The 19,419-nt window shown below is 41.8% G+C and overlaps 1 protein-coding gene across 12 annotated transcripts in view; it reads right to left on the bottom strand.

Annotated features, from left to right (window-relative positions):
* The window catches only part of ptpdc1a (protein tyrosine phosphatase domain containing 1a), a 179,691-nt gene that overhangs the window by 44,381 nt on the left and 115,891 nt on the right, over positions 1-19,419 (bottom strand). For all 12 annotated transcript variants that reach the window (XM_068051770.1, XM_068051771.1, XM_068051776.1 and 9 more), the window contains 2 exons: positions 16,821-16,901; positions 14,696-14,814 (listed from right to left, as the gene is read on the bottom strand). In XM_068051770.1, the coding sequence (XP_067907871.1) occupies positions 14,696-14,814; positions 16,821-16,901 (200 nt within the window). The remainder of the gene's footprint in view (positions 1-14,695; positions 14,815-16,820; positions 16,902-19,419) is intronic.

Here is a 19,419-nt window from a genome sequence, read left to right as displayed (position 1 = left end):
GAAGTACTCAGGTCAGGCAACATCTGTGGAGAGAGTAACACGTTTCAGGCCAATGACCTGTTGGGCAAAGGTATGAAGGGATGTGGAATAAAGGAATGCAAATGGTGCGGAGGTACAAATCAGCCATAATTTAACTGAATGGCAGAAAAGGCTCAAGGGCACATTCCTAGATTCTCTACCAGCCAGTGATCCTACCAATTTCTCAGGCTGGAATTAGTGGAGTTCCTTTTTTCCTGTACAGATCACCCAACAGGTAATCAACTTTAAAAATTAACTCCGTCTTTCTCTCTCCACAGATGCTGTTTGGCCTGAGTATTTCCAGCAATTCCTGTTTTTATTTCAGTTTTCCAGCATCCGCAGTATTTTGCTTTGCAATACAAATTCAGGTCTACCATGAAATCAGTCACTCCCATTATCAGTCTGAGCTTTTTAAAAAAAAAATGGACACTGTCTTACACTATTCTATGATGATCTACCTCTCGAGGTGGAACAGTACCCCTTGAGACTTCAATTGGACATTTATATCGTTCACACATATCTCTCCAATCTTTCTAGAGGAAGAGAAAATGCTCGGCAAAACAAAGTCTGGTACAAATTGATAAGTTACTTTATTTCACAGTCAGGAGAACATTTAGAACAGCAGTTATCAGTTCAACTTGATCTTCATGAAATTATACCAAGTAAAGAACAGCCCATGCTTGCTTATATCAGCTCATCTTACTTGACTTAAACAAGGTAACTTCCAAATATCCTCTAACATTTCTAATCTCAAATGCCCATGCAGTCTTCTATTTAAAAATTTTAATGACCATGAGTATATTTATCCCCTTTTTCCTGTCGGTTTTTAGTAACCAACACTTAAACCAACTCAATTCCTTTCCTTAGAAAGATGATCACAAAAAAAATCTCAAAACAGGAGATCTGCTCTTTGCTGAAACAGCTAACCTCGAGACACAAAGAGAATCAATATACTGAAGTGGTTTTCTGCAACTGTGTCCACTCACCTCCTGAGAGGAAATTATAACCACTCTAGGCACTGAGGTCTCAGAAGTAGCAGGCTAGACATCAGTTAGAGTGGATCACAATCTTTGGGTTTTCACTGTCAGATCCACATATTGTAAATGTACATCTGCAAACTCAATGAGCAGAAACACATGCTTAGCACCAGTGATTACTTTTGTAAGCTGCAGTTATGTATTTAAAGCTGGGTAAATACACATGCTGGACTTCTTTTCGGAGATGCCAGATCAAAAGTGCTTTGCTGAAATCTTTCATGAATGAGGCTGTACCACATCACAGAGTTTCCACATCACATCCTGTAACCATCAGGAAAGCCAGATGTCATGTCCTGAGGTTTCACACAATAACTGGTAGAGCAGACCTCAAGCTGTTGCATAAAAAGCAATAAATCAAACCAGTTACTTTGTTCTATGCACCAAACTTTGGAAGCTCATCTCAGTAGTATACAGGAAACTGGTACTTAGATCTGTGCTGGAAAAAAGCATTCAATTGTTCACCACTGTTCCCTACTAGATGTGGTAGGGCTTTGCCCTGATCCATTGTTTGTGTGACTGTTTATCTTTATCTATACCCTGATACTTTTGGGTTTTGCATGTGTCTAACCCTGTGTTCTAGATTCACTAGGTAGTGCCACATTCGAAGGCATGCTTGGTGCTGCTCTTGCCAAATACTTTGACATCCTCACTGAACCAGAGTTGATCACCTGGCTTGCTGCTGGTCAAAGAATGACCTGTATGCCATGCCATGAGGTCAAAGGTTCTACTGCTGCTGTCTCAATGCCTAATGGATGCCCAATTTGAGCTGCTAGATCCAGACTCAGTCTGTCCACTCAGCAAGTGCTTCACTACACAATAATAAAATGCCCTCACTGTGAAGACAAGATTTTAGCTTCACAAGGATTATGTGATGGTCATTCCTACCAATGTAATCTCAGATGGACACATCTGAAACATGTAAGTGGTGAGAATATGGTCTAGTAGCTTATTACTCCATATCAGCTCACACAACATCTAATATAGACCTAGATGTCCTTTGTGATTCCGCTAGTTTAGTCATTGATGGTACCATGGAGCCAGTCTATCAGGAGAGGGTGGCATAGTGGTCCTGTTACTGATCTAGTAATCAAGAAGCCCAGACTAATGGCAGGTTCAAATTCCACACAGCAGCTAGTGGAATTAAAATTCAATTACTTAACAAAAAATCTGGATTGTCTCAGTAAGGGGAGGCAGTGGCGTAGTGGTAATCTCACTGGATTGGTAGCCCAGAGGCCCAGGCTAATGCTCTGGAGACGTGGGTTCAAATCCCACCATGGCAGATGGTGAAATTTGAATTCAATTAATAAATCTGGAATTAAAAAGCTAGTCTAGTGTGACCATGAAGCCATTGTCGATTGTTGTAAAAACCCATCTGGTTCGCGAATGTCCTATAGGGAAAGAAATCTGCTGTCCTTACCTGGTCTGGCCTACATGTGACTCCAGATCCACAGCAATGTGGTTGATTCTTAAAATGCCCTCTGTAATGGCCACTCAGTTCAAGGGCAATTAGGGATGGGCAATAAATGCTGGCCTAGCCAGCGACGCCCACATCCCATGAATGAATTTTAAAAAACGTAATGGTGCCTTGAAATATCACTGATGGTTGTAAAAATCCACCTGGTTCACTAACGTCTTTTAGGGAAGGAAATCTGCCATCCTTACCTAGTCTGGCCTACATGTGACTCCAGATCCACTGCAATGTGGTTGACTCTTAAAATGCCCTCTGAAATGGCCTAGCAGGTCACTCAGTTGTCAAGGGCAATTAGGGATGGGCAACAAATGCTGGGCTTGCCAGTAATGCCCACATCCTATGAAAGAATAAAAAAAAGTTGCAGTAGTAAACAATGACGTGCTCATCCAAAGTACATCCTGTGCCTTCCCTCTGAATGCCTCTGGATATAAAGGCTTTGAACGGCATCGAGCTTTTCTTCTGAAACCAAGGCACTGAAGAAAGGATGCTCTATCCCACTAGACTGAAAACCCTAATGCAAGTTGTTTCCTCCTCTTTTAAAAACATTAGAAATAGGAGAAGTATACCATTCAGCCCCTCGAGTCTGCTCAGCCATTCAATAGTGTTATGACCAGGTGAGAAAGGTCTCTAGGGGTCCCTCTCAGCCTTTACCTGGTCTTACTGTAACAAGGTTTTATTTTTAAACACACTGTTTTGAGCTCCCCCTTGGTGAATCCTTGTTCACCACTTTCCAATTATAAGGTAAAGGAACGAGCACAAGCAGGCCTTTTTAGGTTTGAAAAAGATGACATTTATTAAACTTAAACTCTAATTCGGTTGATGCCTACGGATACATAACGCACCCACGCTAGTGTGCATACGCGATACGCACATGCAAATAGAGACAGAAAAGAGAAGAAAAATAAAGTGGAGAGGTTTGAGGCAATATCTGAAAAGTTTATTAGGGTTCTTTGAGATCACTGTCGAGTCCTTGCTTGTGGGTAATGCTTGCTTTTCGTTGGGGCCCAGTATTCTTAAACCTTGTTCACTGTAGGAGATTTTTCTCTCTTGGGGTTCATGTGCTTCAATGGATTCCAAAGCTGGTGAGAAAGAGATGGGAGCAGACAGGAGAGAGATAGATATGCTCAATCCAGGAGCCAGGCGCTTTCTCTCTTCAAACACTGGTTTCTCCAATTTAAAACTCTCAGTTCAAAATTTTGCAACAGCCAGTTAGTTAGTCATGTGACTATTCTGGTCTGACCACGTCTGTTCTGTGTATTGGGAGTGGGGACTAGTTCCTTTGTTCCAACACTGTCTGCTAATATGCAAAAATGTCTTTCCGGCTAGGGGCCTGGCAATTCCTTGTAACAAGCCCTCTTTTCATCCCAACAACAATTTGAAGTTTAAAGTCCATGTGGCATAATTAATGTGCCTCATTCTTGGCAGGTTTGGGCCTGCATGACACCTCCACACCCAGGGCAATGAAATGCGATTTGAAAAAAAGGTGCATTTCATTATAAGGTTTGAGAGAAATATATATGATACAGAAAACCATGCATTTCTCTCATTCCATTCATTCATGAATCCTAAAGCTTATTAAAATTGTCTTTTCTGGGTGCCAGTGCTGCTTTATTTCCCCCTTTTTGGCATCCCAGTAACCATATGGTCCTTTGGGGAAGCTTTTCTTCAGTTTGCCCATTGCTATGACTGCCGAGGGTCTTGGTTCCTGTTGAGGTCATTTTTTTCCCCCCCCCCAGAGAGTTAGTAGTGGGCGGGTCTATCCTGAACACACTCAGTGCTTTGTTGAGTCATGCAAAGCTTTTGACTTCAGGGGATGGGTGGTTCCCTTTTCCTCTGACTGTGGGGGAGGATTCTTTGTTAATCTACCCTTTGTTCTCTGGGGCACTCCTGCCTGCAGATATTGGTGCAGACTCGACTGCACTCTACTGTGACACTTCGACTAGGTGAGGCACACCCTCACAGCTTCTGTGCCCCATAGAGGTCTGTCTTTATCTCTGCAGGTTCCTGTAAATGCTGTTAGTGACTCTGGTGCAGAGCTTCTAGAGTCTGCGTTTACGTAGGAGGATGTGGGGTCTAACTTATCAAATTTATCGGGGTTGGCTGACCGGACAGTAGGGTTTTTAATCTGGGATTCCCCCCAGACTTCCTTTAACCCGCCTTCTTGGTCACTTTTTCCCCTTCTCTTTATAAACTTTTGCCAGCCGTGTGCCTGCTTGTCCTCTTTTGTTCTCAGCAGGGATCCCTTACAGTTCACCAGCCCTCTGCTGGAGGGTCCTCCCAACACTGCTACAGGGCCTAGGGGTGCAGGTTTCACTGTAGGTTGGTGTTTCCCCTCAACCTGGCACATGTGGCAACTCCCGCAGTACTCCACCACATCTCTATGGAATTTTGGCCAGTAAAACTGCTGTCTTATGCGGGCTTTGGTCTTTCGTATACCGGCATATATAGCCACTGTAGTCTCGTGGGCCCTTAATATTTCTCCCCGGTACCTCTGTGGCAGCACGAACTGATGAACTACTGTCCACTACTTGCCCTCAGGTCTGTGAGGAGGACTCCATTTCCTCATCAGTACCCCATTCTTTAAATAGAATCAGAGACTCCCTCTGCTTCACTTTCAGACTGGGCAGCCTGTGCTAACTCGCGCAATACTGGGTCGGCTTGCTGAGCCTCACCTAGGGAAAATCCATTTAATTCATTCCCTGGGTCTCCGAACTTTCCAGAGTCTCAGACAGGCAGACCTCATGGTCATCTGTCAGCAGTGCCAATGCAGTCTCCTCCGGGGAGCTGGTCTGATTACGGCCTAATCCACTACACATTCCGGCAAACTGCAGGGGTCCATCTCCTGCCACTGCCCTGTCTCTCTTTCACTACTGGGGGGGGCTACCACCTTCACCCCCGCCAGCTCATTACCTAGGAGCAGGTCAACCCTGTCCACAGGCAAAATGGGGACAATCCCTATGGTCAACGGTCCTGAAACTAGATCACACTCTAGGTGCACCTGGCGTACAGATATAGGCATACACTGCCCTCCAATACCATTCACCATCATTCTGGTATCCACAGCACTCTCTGGGGAAAAGTTCAGGCCTTTTCTCAGTAAAAGGGATTTAGTGGCCCCTGTCCCTGAGAATCACTATGGGCTTGCTAGCCACACTCGAGGGGTATGGGGTTACTTTTCCTTCAAACACAAAACCCTGATAGCCTTCAGGAAGCCTATTAGCTTTTCCCGCACTGGCCATAGTAAGCTTCCTAGGTTGCACTCTTACTGCAGTTAAAGTGACAACCTGTTTTACTGTGCTTTCCATCAGGGTCTTGTCTTCACTGGGTGGGTGTGCCCTGATTAATCCCTTTAGTTTTCAGCAGTCAGCTTTTAAATGCCCCACTTTATTACAATGGAAGTACACAGGTCTCCGGGTCTCTCGCTTGCTCACAGCACCTTCTTTTTTGGCTGGAGGAGGGTCCCCTATGTCTCCTGCTTTCCTTTCTCTCCCAGGACTGCCTGGGCTTCTATCACCTTCCCACCCTTTGTCCTGGTCGGATTTGTGGGGGTGATTAGGAAAGGTTCTCCCCTAGGAAACCGACTTACAAATTAAAGCAAACTCATTGGCCAGAACGGCCAATTGCCAGACTCTCTGAACCTGCTGTTCCTCTACATTGGTCTTTATTGAGAGTGGGGGAGAGTTTTTAAATTCCTGTAACAGAATTAATGCTCTGAGATTCTCATAGCTGAGCTGTACTTTGAGAGCCCTCAGCCACTGGTCAAAAGCCAGCTGATTTCTTCTTTCAAACTCCAGATAAATTCGATTAGCTTGTTTTTTGAGGGTTCTGAACTTTTGGCGATAGGCTTCGAGTGCAAATTCATATGCCCCAAAGATAGCATTTTTGGTCAGTTCATAATTTGATGAACTCTCATCTGGCAACAGTGAATAAACCTCATGGACTTTTCCAGTTAGCTTGCTTTGTTGTAAAAGCGACCATGTCTCAGCTGGCCATTTTACCTGCCCATCCAGTTACTCAAAAGACACAAAAATACCTCCACATCCTCCTCATTGAATTTTGGAATTAGCTGAGCGACTTTTAGCAATTTTGTACCCAGCCCTGAATTATGCTCCTCCGTATTGTCTATGCTTTCACTGGCTTTCTGTTGCCCCTAGTTAACTCAAGCCGCTTCAACTCTCTTTCATCGCATTCTTTCTGGAAGCTTCTTTCTTTCTCCTGTCTTTCATTTTCTTCACGTTCCTTCTGGAAGCCTCTCTTTCTCCCTCTCCTGTCTCTCTCTTTCTCTTGCTGGGTCTTCTAATTCAAGTTTCCTTTGTTCCAATAGTATCTTTGCTAGCAGTACCCTGTTTGGGTCTGCTTCTAACACTGCTGCTGCTTCTTCAGATTGAAGGGAAAAATGAGTTCGGACTTCCTAGCTTTGCCACGTACAGTGATCCCACACTACTCAGCCATTTTCCTCAAATGCTGGATAGACAGTGCTTTTAACCTAACCCAAGTTACTTCACCCTAGCTTGGAGAGCTACTCACTTCAGTTGCACACATGTTAGTATTCAATCACACACAACCAGAAGAAAACCGGTATTAATTTTGTTCTTTTTTTGATTGGAAACAATTTGGCTTCCCACTTCCAATTTCTCTCGTTTGTCTGTGGGTCACATTTCGGACGTTGCACCCAAATTTCTGTTACAACCAGGTGAGAAAGGTGTCTAGGGGTCCCTCTCAGCCTTTACCTGGTCTTACTGTAACAGGGTTTTATTTTTAAACACACTGTTGAGCTCCCCCTTGGTGAATCCTGGTTCACCACTTTCCAATTATAAGGTAAGGAAATGAGCTCAAACAGGCCTTCTCAGGTTTAAAAAAGGTGAAATTTATTAAACTTAACCTCTAACTCGGATGACGCCTGCAGATACACGATGCACCCATGCTAGCATGCATACGTGATAAGCACATGCAAATAGAGACAGAAAAAAGAAAAGTAAAGTGGAGAGGTTTAAGGCAATATCTGAAGAGTTTGTTATGGTTATTTGAGCTCATTGTCGAGTCCTTGCTTGTAGGTAATTCTTGCTTTTTGTTGGGGCCCAGTATTCTTCTTAAACCTTGTTCACTGTAAGAGACTTTTCTATCTTGGGGTTCATGTGTCATCAATGGATTCCAAAACTGGTGAGAAAGAGATGGGAGCAGACATGAGAGAAATGTTCTCAATCCAGGAGCTTTCTCTCTTCAAACACTGGTTTCTCCAATTTAAAACTCTGCAACAGCCAGTTAGTCATGTGACTAAACTGGTCTGACCACGTCTGTTCTGTGTATTGGGAGCAGGGACTGGTACCTTTGTTCCAACATTGTCTGCTGGTATGCAAAATTTCTTGCCGGCTAGGGATCTGGCAATTCCTTTCAATAGGCCCTCTTTTCTTCCCAGCAACAATTTGAAGTTTAATGTCCGTGTGGCAAAATTAATGTGCCTCATTCTTGGCAGGTGGGAGCTTGCATGACAACAGTCATGGCTGTTCTACCTCATCTCCATTTTCCTGTCTGTTCCTCATATCCCTCAATTCCCTCAGTAATCAAAAATCGATCTCAGTCCTAAATATACTGAATGACAGAGCATCCACAATCCTCTGGGACAGACAATTCCAAAGATACACAACCCTCTGCGTGAAGAAATTTCTCATCTCAGTCCTAAATGATTGACCCCTTCTGCTGAGGCTGTGCCCCCATATTCTACATTCCCCAGCCAGGCTCTCAATATTTACCCTGTCAAGCCCCTCTCAATGGGATCACCTTTCATTCTTCTAAACTCCAGAGAATACAAGCCTAATTTACTCAGCCTATCATAGGACAACCCTCTCAACCGAGAAACCAATTTAGTAAACCTTCACTGTACCGAAGGCAATTATATCCTTCCTTAGATATGGAGACCAAAACAATGCACAGATGTGGTCTCACCAAAGCCCTGTACAATTGTAGCAAGCTTCTTCATTCTTGTACTGCAATCCCCAGGCAATAAAGGCCTACATGTAATTTGTCTTCCTAATTACTTGCTGTAACTGCATGCTAGCTTTCTGTATTCCTTGTACGAGTATACCCAAGTCTCTCAAAAACATTTACAAGTTTCGTGCCTTTTAAAAGGGTATTCCACTATTCTACTCTTACTACCCAAGTAAATAGCCTCTCCCCTCCCCACATTGTACACCATCTGACACCTTCTTTCCCACTCACTTTATCTGTCTATATTGCTATGCAGCCTCTTTCTGTCCTCCTCACAACTTACATTCCAAATAACTGTATCAGCAAACGTAGATACATTACTCTCGGTCCCCTTGTCTAAGTCATTAATATTGATTGTAAATAGCTGTGGCCACAGCACTGATCCTTGCAACACTCTAGTTACAGTCTGCCAACTTGAAAATGTCCCATTTATCACTACTCTTTGCTTCCTGTCCATTAAACAATCCTCCACCCAAGCTAATATTTTATCCCTTATCTTGCGTATTAATTTTTTGCATGCCATCTTATTGAATGCCTTTTGGAAATTCAAGTATTCTACATCTACTGGCTCCCCTTTATTTACCCTACTAGTTACATCCTCAAAAAACTCAAATAAATTTGTCAAACACAATTTCCTTTTCATAAAACCATGTTGATTCTGTCTGATCATACTATGATTTAAGTACAGTAAAACTTCTTAAATAATAGATTCCAGCATTTTCCCTGAGAAATGTCAGGCTAGCTGGTCTGTACTAAAAACAAGAAATGCTGGAAATACTCAGCATGTCTGGCAGCATCTGTGGAGAGAGAAGCAGAGTTAACGTTTCAGGTCAGTGACCCTTCTTCAGAAATAGCAGATATTAGAAATGTGAACGGTTTTAAGCAAGTAAAGCAGGGGTGGGGCAAGAGATAACAAAGAAGGTGTAGACAGGACAAGGTCACAGAGAATAACCGACCAGAAGGTCATGGAGCAAAGGCAAACAATATGTTAATAGTGTGTTGAAAGACAAAGCATTAGTACAGATAGGGTGTTAATGAACTGAAAACTAAACAGCCACAAGCACAAACATGAAAAAAAACACTAGACAAACTGCACAAACTAAGATAAAATAAAATACAAAAAAAATATAAAAAGAATAATTAAAAATAGAAGTAATCTGGCAGGGGGGGGGGGGAGGGCCCCCGTCATGCTCTGAAATTATTGAACTCAATGTTCAGTCCGGCAGGCTGTAGCGTGCCTAATCAGTAAATGAGATGCTGTTCCTCGAGCTTGCGTTGATGTTCACTGGAACACTGCAGCAATCCCAGGACAGAGATGTGAGCATGAGAGCAGGGGGCTGTGTTGAAATGGCAAGCAACCGGAAGCTCGGGGTCATGCTTTCGGACTGAGCAGAGGTGTTCCATAAAGTAGAGGAGACCACATTGTGAGCAGCGAATACAGTATACTAAATTGAAAGTACAAGTAAATCACTGTTTCACCTGAAAGGAGTGTTTGGGGCCTGGGATAGTGAGGAGAGAGGAGGTAAATGGGCAGGTATTACATCTCCTGCGATTGTAGGGGAAGGTGCCATGGGAAGGTGATGAAGTGGTGGGGGTAATGGAGGAGTGGACCAGGGTGCTGCAGAGTTCTGTAGTTCCCCATTTTCTCTGTCCCTTCTTTCTTGAATAGCAGTGTTACATTTGTTAACTTCCAACCTGCCAGGACTGTTCTAGTTTCTAAGGAATTTTGGAAAATTATATAACCAGTGCATCCACTATTTCTGCAGCTTCTTCTTCTAGAACTCTAGGAGATAAGGCCATTAGATCCCAGGGATTTGTTAGCCTTTAGTCCCTTAGATTTCTCCAGCAGTTCTTCTCTGCTGGTATTAATTACCTGAAGTTCCTCACTCTTATTAGTTCTGATGAAAAATCACTGACCTAAAATATTAACTCTGCTTCTCTCTCCACAGATGCTGCCAGACCTGCAGAGTTTTTCCAGCATTTTTTGTTTTTATTTCTCTCTTATTGAGCCTTGGTTCGGCTCAATTTCTGGTATATAATTTGTGTCTTCTACTGTGAAGACAGACACAAAATATCCATGCAACGTCTCTGCTATTTCCTCATTCCCCATGATAACTTCTCCCATCTGCCTCCAAGGGACCAACATTTACTTTAGCTACTCTCCTTTTTATACACTTGTAAAAGCTCTTGCAATCAGTTTTTATATTCCTGGCTAGTTTACTCTCATGTTCTTTCTTTTTCCTCATCAACTTTTTGGGCGGCCTTTTCAGGTTTCTAAAACACTCCCAATCCTCAGGCTTGCTATTATTCTTTGCAACATTATAAGTCTCTTTTAATCTAATACCATCCTTAACCTCCCGCGTAAGCCATGGATGGATCTTTATCCCTGAGTGTGTGTTTGTGAATGGAATGTATTTTTGTTGAACATTTTGAATTGTTTCTTTAAATATTTCCCACTGCTTATTTACTGCCATACCTTTCAGTCTATTTACCCAATCAACTTTAGCCAGTTCTCCCCTCATATCCATGTAATTGGCTTTAAGTTTAAGAATCCTATTCTGACCAAAGAACTTGCCTTCCTAGGCCCCATGTTAGCTGAAATAAAAACAGAACGGGCTGCAAAGTACTCAGCAGGTCTGGCAGCATCTGTGGAGAGAGAAACAAAGTTAATGGACTGCATTTTGAAAGCCCTCCGCTGAAATACTGCGGCCCGCAGACATGGGGCGCTCATTTGCATGGCCGGGGCAGCCACCGCGCCGATCGCCCGCCCCTCCCCGCCCCCATGACGTGGAGGGGGCAGGCGAGCCTTCCCCGACAACGCCATCTGGCGCCAATGCGCAGGTGCCAGTGCCATTTTTAAAGGGCTTAGAGCCCTAAATGACCATTTGAATTTTTAAAGGAAAATTACATCTCATTATTAAAAGTGATTGGAAAATCTTTGCCATCCCCTCTCTCACCCGCGCCTCCCCCCCATAGCCCCACATTAAATTCACCGCCCATTTACCCCCGCCAAAGTACTTACCTTGACAAAATGACCTTACACCCCCAAAGTTCAGAAACTTTAACCCTCAACCAATCCGAGGAGTTGGACCCCGCTTCCCCCACCCCACTCACCACACGGAGAAAAGTTCCTCCTCCCCACAGGAGTCGTTCCCAGAACGGGGTTTCGAAGGAGTGGCATTGCCGGCTGCTGGAATGAAGATCAGAACCTGCTCTCAGAATTGCTGCAGCCGGCATGTTAATGAAAAGGTAAGTATCCACTTGCATATTTTAATGCAGGTCCCAACGCGCGAGCAGCGGGCAAGCCACCACGAGGCCTCACCACCGCCAAGATCGGTATGAGCCCTGCCGGCATCAGAGTCAGTGGTAGGCCTCACCCGCTGCGATCGTCATTCCCCCCACCCCGCCCCCACTGTTCCCGGCGTCGGCCAGCCTTTAAAAGCCAGCCCAACGTTTCAGGTCTGTGACCTACTGCGGAAGGTCACAGACCTAAAACATTAACTATTTCTGTCGCCACAAATGCTGCCAGGTCTGCTGCGTATTTCCACACTTTGCTTTTATTTTAGACTTCCAGCATCGGCAGTATTTTGCTTTTATTCCCATGTTAACTGTTGTTAACTGTTCCTTCTCCTCGGATACTGTCTTCCTCCACCCCTTCGCTGTATTTATCTGTCACACTGTTTGACTGACATCCAATCTTGGATGAGCAGAAATTTCTTCCAGCTAAATAATAAGACTGAAGTCCTTCTCTTGGATCCCCACTGCAAACTCTGCTCCCTGGACACAGTTTCTATCCCTAGCAATTGTCTGAAGCTGAAGCAGACTGTTTGCAACCTTGGTGTTGTGCTTGACCTTGAGATAAGCTTCCGACAATATATCCACTCTATCGCTAAGACTGTCTATTTCCATTGCTATATCAGGACAAAGCTAATCTGACCAGTTACCACCCCATTAGTCTACTCTCAAAAGTAGTGGAAGTGGTCATCGACAATGCTATCAAGCAGCACTTACTCACCAATAACCTGCTCACTGATGCTGTTTGGGTTCCTTCATGACCACGAAGCTCCAGACCTTGTTATAGTTTTGGTCCAAACATGGAAAAAAGAACTAAATTCCAGAGGTGAGGCGAGGCGAGATTGACTGCCCTTGACATCAAGGCAGCATTTAACCGAGTGTGGTATCAAGGAGCCTTAGTAAAATTGAAGTCAATGGGAATCAAGGTGAAAACTCCACTAGCAGGAGTTATATCCAACACAAATATAGTTGTGGTTGTTGGAGGCCAATCTTGTCAGACCCAGACGGCAGTGTCCTAGACCCAACCATCTTCAGCTGCTTCATCAATGACCACCTCTCCATCATTAGGTCAGAAATGGGGATGTTCGCTGACGATGATTAGATATTGTTCAGTTTCATTCTCAATTCCTCAGATAAAGAAGCAGTCCGTGATCTGGACAACATTCAGACTTGGGCCGATAAGTGGCAAGTAACATTCATGCCACACAAGAGCCAGGAAATGACCATCTCCAACAAAAGAGTGTCTAACCACCTCCCTTTGACATTCAACGGCATTACCAATGGTAAATCCCCCACCATCAACCTCCTAGGGGTCAGCACTGATCATAAACCTAACAGCCATATAAATACTGTGGCTACAAAAACAGGTTAGAGACTAGGTATTCTACAGTAAGTAACTCACCTCCTGACATCCCAAAGCCTTACAACCAACTACAAAGGCGCAAGTCAGGAATGTGATGGAATACTTACGACTTGCCGGGATATGTTTAGGTTCAACACTCAAGATCATCCACATCCTTCAGGACAAAGCAATCTGCATGATTGGCACCCCATTCACCACAGGTGCAAATGGACTGCAGCAATTCGCTAGGGCTTCTTCGATGACCTCTATCGCCAAGAACAACAAGGGCAGTAAGGTGCATGGGGCCACCTCCACCTGCAAGTTCCCCTCCAAGTCATTCACCATCCTGAACGCTGTCCCTTCATAATTTCTGGTCAAAATCCTGGCACTTCCTACCTAACAGCACTGTGGGAATACCTACTTCACACAGACTGCAGTGGTTCAAGGAGGCAGCTCGCCGCCACCTTCTCAATGGCAATTAGGTGGGTAATAAAATGCTGGCCTTGCCAGTGATGCCCACATCCTATGAACAAATTTTTAAAATCCCTGTATGGCTTTGCTCCTCCCTATCTCTAAACTCCTCCTGCCCTACAAGCCTTGTGTTCTCTGCATTCCTCCGATTCTGGCATTTTGCACATTCCGATTTTAATCACTTCACCATTGGTGGCATGCCTTGGCCCTAAGCACTGGAATTTCATTCCCAAACCTCACCATCACTAATCTCTCTCTCCTCCTTTAGAATGTTTCTTAAAATCTACTTGTTTGGACATCTATTCTGATATCTCCTTCTGTGGATATTCAAGAATATTTTTTTATTGATATTGCTGTTGTTATGCACCATGGGAGATTTTGCTACATTAAAGGTACCATACAAATGAAAATTGTTGATGATGCTGCCAATAATAATTTGTACTTTATGAAAGTCACTGTGAAGGAAGCTTTCCTGCTTTTGTGCAAAGAACTGTATGTAAGTACTGCATGTCTCAAGGTATTTTCACATCCCTGATGTCATGACAAACTACAAATTGGTGGAGGCCAGGAGGTACATCCTGATGGGTGCTGGAAAGGTCATGGCTATGGTAATATTTACAATGGTGTTGCAGTCCTAATTGCCGACTGTGTTTCCTGTAATCAGTGACATATGTCAGTGATAGCTTCCCTACTTAGCCCAAGTTTTCAGTAAACTGATGAGCCTAAACCTCCTCAATGCTTTCCCAAGAGTCAATGTCACATTGATCTAGATTTTTCCTTAAACTGACATCTCACAACATGAAACAAACAAAAGACTGGCAGATGGAATAAGCTACTCCTCAGGACGAGGAGAAAAGGATGATTATTTTCAAACTATTATGAACTCCAGAAGGTACACACCTACAACCCCATTATTGTTTTGTTAGCCTCGACATAAAGAATAATTTCTAGGCATAGGTTCTCTTTTAATCTTATCTTTAAAATACAAAAAGGATCATTAAGCCTTGCACGTTGGTCACAACCTAGTACAAATCCATAGGGTTTCTGTTAATTATGAACAGTAGAGACAAGACTTACTTCCAGCTTCCATGAAGACCTCTGGTAGGTAAGTAAAGCCACTCGCTGGCTCCAAGGGATTACCACAGCGTGCATGCTCCCCAGGACGTTGAAGATTAATTAACGTCTTTATGTCATGCCTGAAGCAGGGAGTACAGGAGTCAAATGTTAATTGAAACACTGATCAATAGTTAAAGACTTGCATTTATATAGCACCTTTCACTACCATCGAACGCCCAAAGCTTTACAGCCAAAGAATTACTTTTTGAAGTGCAGTTACTGTCGTAATGTAGGAAATACAGCAACCAATTTACGCACAGCAAATTCCCACAAACAGCAATGTGATAATGACCAGATAATCTGTTTTTTGTGATGTTCATTTGAAGGATAAATATTGGCCGGGGTATGCAGGATAATTCCCCTGGTCGTCTTTGAAATAGTGCCGTGAGATCTTTTACGTCCGCCTAAGAGGGAAGACGGGGCCACGGTTTAACATCTCTTTCGAAAGACAGCACCTCTGAAAATGCAGCACTCTTTCAGCACTGTACTGGAGTGTCAGCCTAGATTGTTATGCTTAAGCTCTGAAGTGGGACTTGAACCCACAACCTTTGCAGCGGTTACCAAATCTGAGAATGGCATCATCAAATTTATAAGTTATATATAAAAAAACTATCATAATTTGTTACAAGACTAATTTCACACATATTAAGAATGAGAACCACAAAACCTCCAAATAAATGTCACAAACATATGCCATTAATTTTTTGATGGAAACTTACTTATTTTTCTACACACATACACTAATATGTTTTACTGTTTCCCATAACGGAGCTCTTGATTTGTAAGTATGATTTTATAACAGTTCATTCTCAACTTATTACCAACCTCCTACTGAAAACACAATAATTAGAATTCAGATGCTGAATTGAAGTTATGTTTGGAAACTTAGTACATTTAATACAAACTCATACAGTCCATAAAGCAAGGTCAAATATCAGAGGGGAGCAGGACTTGCTGCGTTCCCACACAATTCCCTGTATTCGTAATCCAAAACAATGCGCCTAATGAAAGTGAAGAATTTATACACATTACTTGGGTTTTTAAAAAAATTACAAATAAAATACTGAAATGGCAGTTTCATAATTTCCATAATGAATATGACATACATCTATAATCTTAAAGGAATAAAATCCAGGATTATTTCTGATTCCAGTTAGGACAGCTATTCCTATTTAGAAAACAGCTGTTTAATATTGTAAAAATAATTACTTAAAATTTACTCTCTTACACCAAGAAAAGGAAGACTCAATTATATAGCAACATGGAAAATTTACAGCTCAGAAGGCAACCTCCTGTCTCTGTCAGTTACTACTTTACTTTAGATACTTCAGGTAATACTTTAGAATTCTGATGAAGGGTCTACATCCAAAACATTAACCAATCTTTTTGTTTACAAATACTAACAGATCAGCTGTGTATTCCCAGCCATTTGTCTTTTTAATTCAGATTTCCATTGAGTTTTTTCTTTTTATTTCTAAATGCTTTAAATTTATCACAAGGATTTGAACTTAATTAAAATCTTTATGAAAATAAGCATTAACTTGTTTTCTCTAAATAATATACTTATTGACAGTGGTGCAGGAATTGATGATGTTGTTTGTGCTGAAGGAAACCTTGTTGTTCAGTCATACTGTGAGAAATAAACTACTGCTTTACACGTTCCTCACAGTTTTTAACCAGTGTGTTAACCATTTCTGTTGTGGAAGTTTTGTCAGCCTGAGGAATTTAGAGTTCCCCAATAATTAATAAGTTAGTTGCACTGTGTGGTGGAAACAAAAAGATTCAGACTCAATAATAATTTCCACAGACTCACCCAATGTTTGGGCATAAATTGGGCAAAACTGTTAGGACAGATCAACTTTGAAATCAGCTGTGGTGTCCCACAGTTAAATAACCTGCAGATCCTCATTGTTTGAACTTTCACATTATGATTACTTTGGTAAAGAAATTAATAGCTACAGGCCTCATGAAATATATCCTAGCAAGTGCCATTGTCTGCAGAGATAACAGAGAGAAATCAGGAAAGATGCAAGAAATCCCTCCTAAAAATTGCAAAATGGAAACATCGACTCCAGCTAAAGGATACCTTTTAAATTGTTCAATAATGCTGTATTTTTCAATAATTTCAGTGGAGGGACGAGCCATTGCCAATATTTTGTCTGTAATCCTGCACATACAAAAAAAATTGTTGGGATAAACTATGCATGAATTATTTTGGCAGACTAAGTATGCAACTCACTTGTCCATTACTTACAAAACACTCAGCAACTCACCAACAATTAAATGTCTTCACAGACAGGAAATTTCAGATAATGTTTTAATATTGATGACACAAATGAACACTTAGCTTTGAAAAGCTAAAAGGTGTAAAAATTAAATTCCCTTATCTCGAGTACATCCTGAAAACATTTGCCATTGTTGTACTTTAAAAACAAACTGTGACTAAATGAAGTACTATTTAAATAATCAAACATGTTATGGTTGACAAAATTTGTTTCATCCAAAACTAGGAGCACATTTCAGCATACTCAGGCACCCTTTGCATATTGATCCAGATAAACCTGGTACCCTCAGGGTGTATGGTTCACTCCCTGAAAAAATTTGCATCAAACTTGTGACCAACCAGAGGAAGGAGTGCTGGCAAGCAGGAATATCATTTATGATTGTTGATTCTCTAGCCTGCTTTTGCATTTAATTGTGTTTGCTCTAGCTTTTCTTCTGGTGCTGACAAATGTGAAAATTCACTCAATGCTCATTTTTGGAGGCTGAGAGGAAAAACAAAATAAGGTACTAATCACAGAGGAAACCGTATACTTTATATAAGACTATCATTTGGTGCCAGACTGATAATGCAACTGGGGATAATTTGATACTAAGCTGCCAGTATGGCAACATCAAAGCCCTTTATTAGCAGCTTGTCATGAGTTCCAGAATTCTAGTGGCTTAATACAGGGGAAATGCAAGCTGCAGTCATATTGTATATAGTGCTATCAAGATGCTGGGATACTGGTTTTATCATTCATTTTAGTTTGAAAACTAAAATTGGAAAGCACAGACACAAACTAATAACTTTTTCTTAAATACTAATGTTTGATGAGAAACAGTATCAGAACAAAGGATTAATTTAGTATATCTCTGTTCAGATGATAGTTATAAACTACTTAAGCTCTGTTACTGTGTTTTATGGCATCACTTGAAATGTTGTTTGATAACATTTTTGTAATTAATCCCTAGTATCCATTATTCGCTTCAGACCTTTATATGTGGCACTGTATCCTTTTTAGATTCTTGTACATTAAAATAAGGCCATAAGGAACTTAGAGTTATGATGAGGATTGTGTTGGGCTTGCTAAGAGTTGAAATCATGATTGCATGAAATACAACAAAGAATTCCACATATCTGATTATACTCACCCATGATTTAGTTACATTTCTATTACAAAAATAAGTTCGTTTTTTTTTACCTCCATTGGTGCAAATAGTGGGTGGCAAATCAGGGAGGTTGAATCAAGTGAATTATTTAACATAACTGAAGAAAATAGATGTGTGACTACATAGACAAAAGAAAAAAAATGAGTATTTTGATATGGGAGATGGAAAAGTTACAGAATAATATCCTGCATCTTCATAATGATTGAAGATATAGTTTTTAGAAAATACAAGACAATATTATAATCTATATGTATATGGAAAATAAATTCTAAAACTGCAATGCAATCAGGAAAATTAGAATGAGTTATGAAGTAATCTTGCAGCAATCTAAAAAAGTTAAGCTGCAACAGTAACTCCAATCATGTTTCAAAACGAAATGAGTTGGATTTGGGGAAAAGGTTTTAAAAAGCTTCCTCAGATTACTTCTACGTCACATCCTCATTTCAGACTCAAAATGCAGACCTTTGTCTACATAATTAAGGGCATCTGCAGAGTAGCTACTAACTCCCCTGACTGTCCATTAAGTTTCAGCTTTTGATTCTGCACTACAACCAATCATCCTGCTCTCTGCAGTTCTTTCATAATCATCCCTCAGCAATGAGCTTGTCTATGACGCTCGTCACCTACTCTCTTGATCCCTTCCCATTTCAGTGTCTGGCCATTTAACTTCAACTCCCTATGCTTGCCAATATCATCAAACTGTGTCCTTCCTCTTGCAATGCTCCTACCTCCTTCAAGACTGACATTATCAAGACTTCAAGAAACTCACCCATAACCCTTCCATTCTCTCCAACCTTCACCTTCTTTTCAAACATGTTGCTTCGCTTCCAACAGCTTCTCATCCTTTATCCACAAAGCCATCTCCAACATATTCTAAGAATTCATCCTTGATCTGTTTCATAACTCAAATCCTCACTTTCAAATCCATTCCTGCCTCATCCCACCCTAGCTCAGCGATCTCCTCATCCTCAAGTACCTCTGCTACTCTAATATTTGTCTATTCATTGACCTCTACTACTTGACCTTCACCCCGTTCGCCCCACGACTGGTAGCTGTTCAATTAGTCACTGTAGCCTTGTTCTCTCCCGGTTTGCAAATAAGCTTTCCACAGCCCCTTTAACGGTGCCTTCAACTCTCATCCCACCCTAAACCTATTATTCCTCATTAGCATCCATTGATTTTTGCCTCCTTAATGTAAAGTGCTTTGAGTCATCATCCTACATGAGGAGTGCTTATAAATGCAAGTTGCGGTG

Source organism: Heterodontus francisci, chromosome 19 (assembly GCF_036365525.1).
Source record: "Heterodontus francisci isolate sHetFra1 chromosome 19, sHetFra1.hap1, whole genome shotgun sequence".
In the NCBI taxonomy this organism is placed as follows: Eukaryota; Metazoa; Chordata; class Chondrichthyes; order Heterodontiformes; family Heterodontidae; genus Heterodontus; species Heterodontus francisci.
The sequence above is the reverse complement of the archived record's forward strand: the minus strand, read 5'-3'. Positions and strand labels throughout refer to the sequence as shown.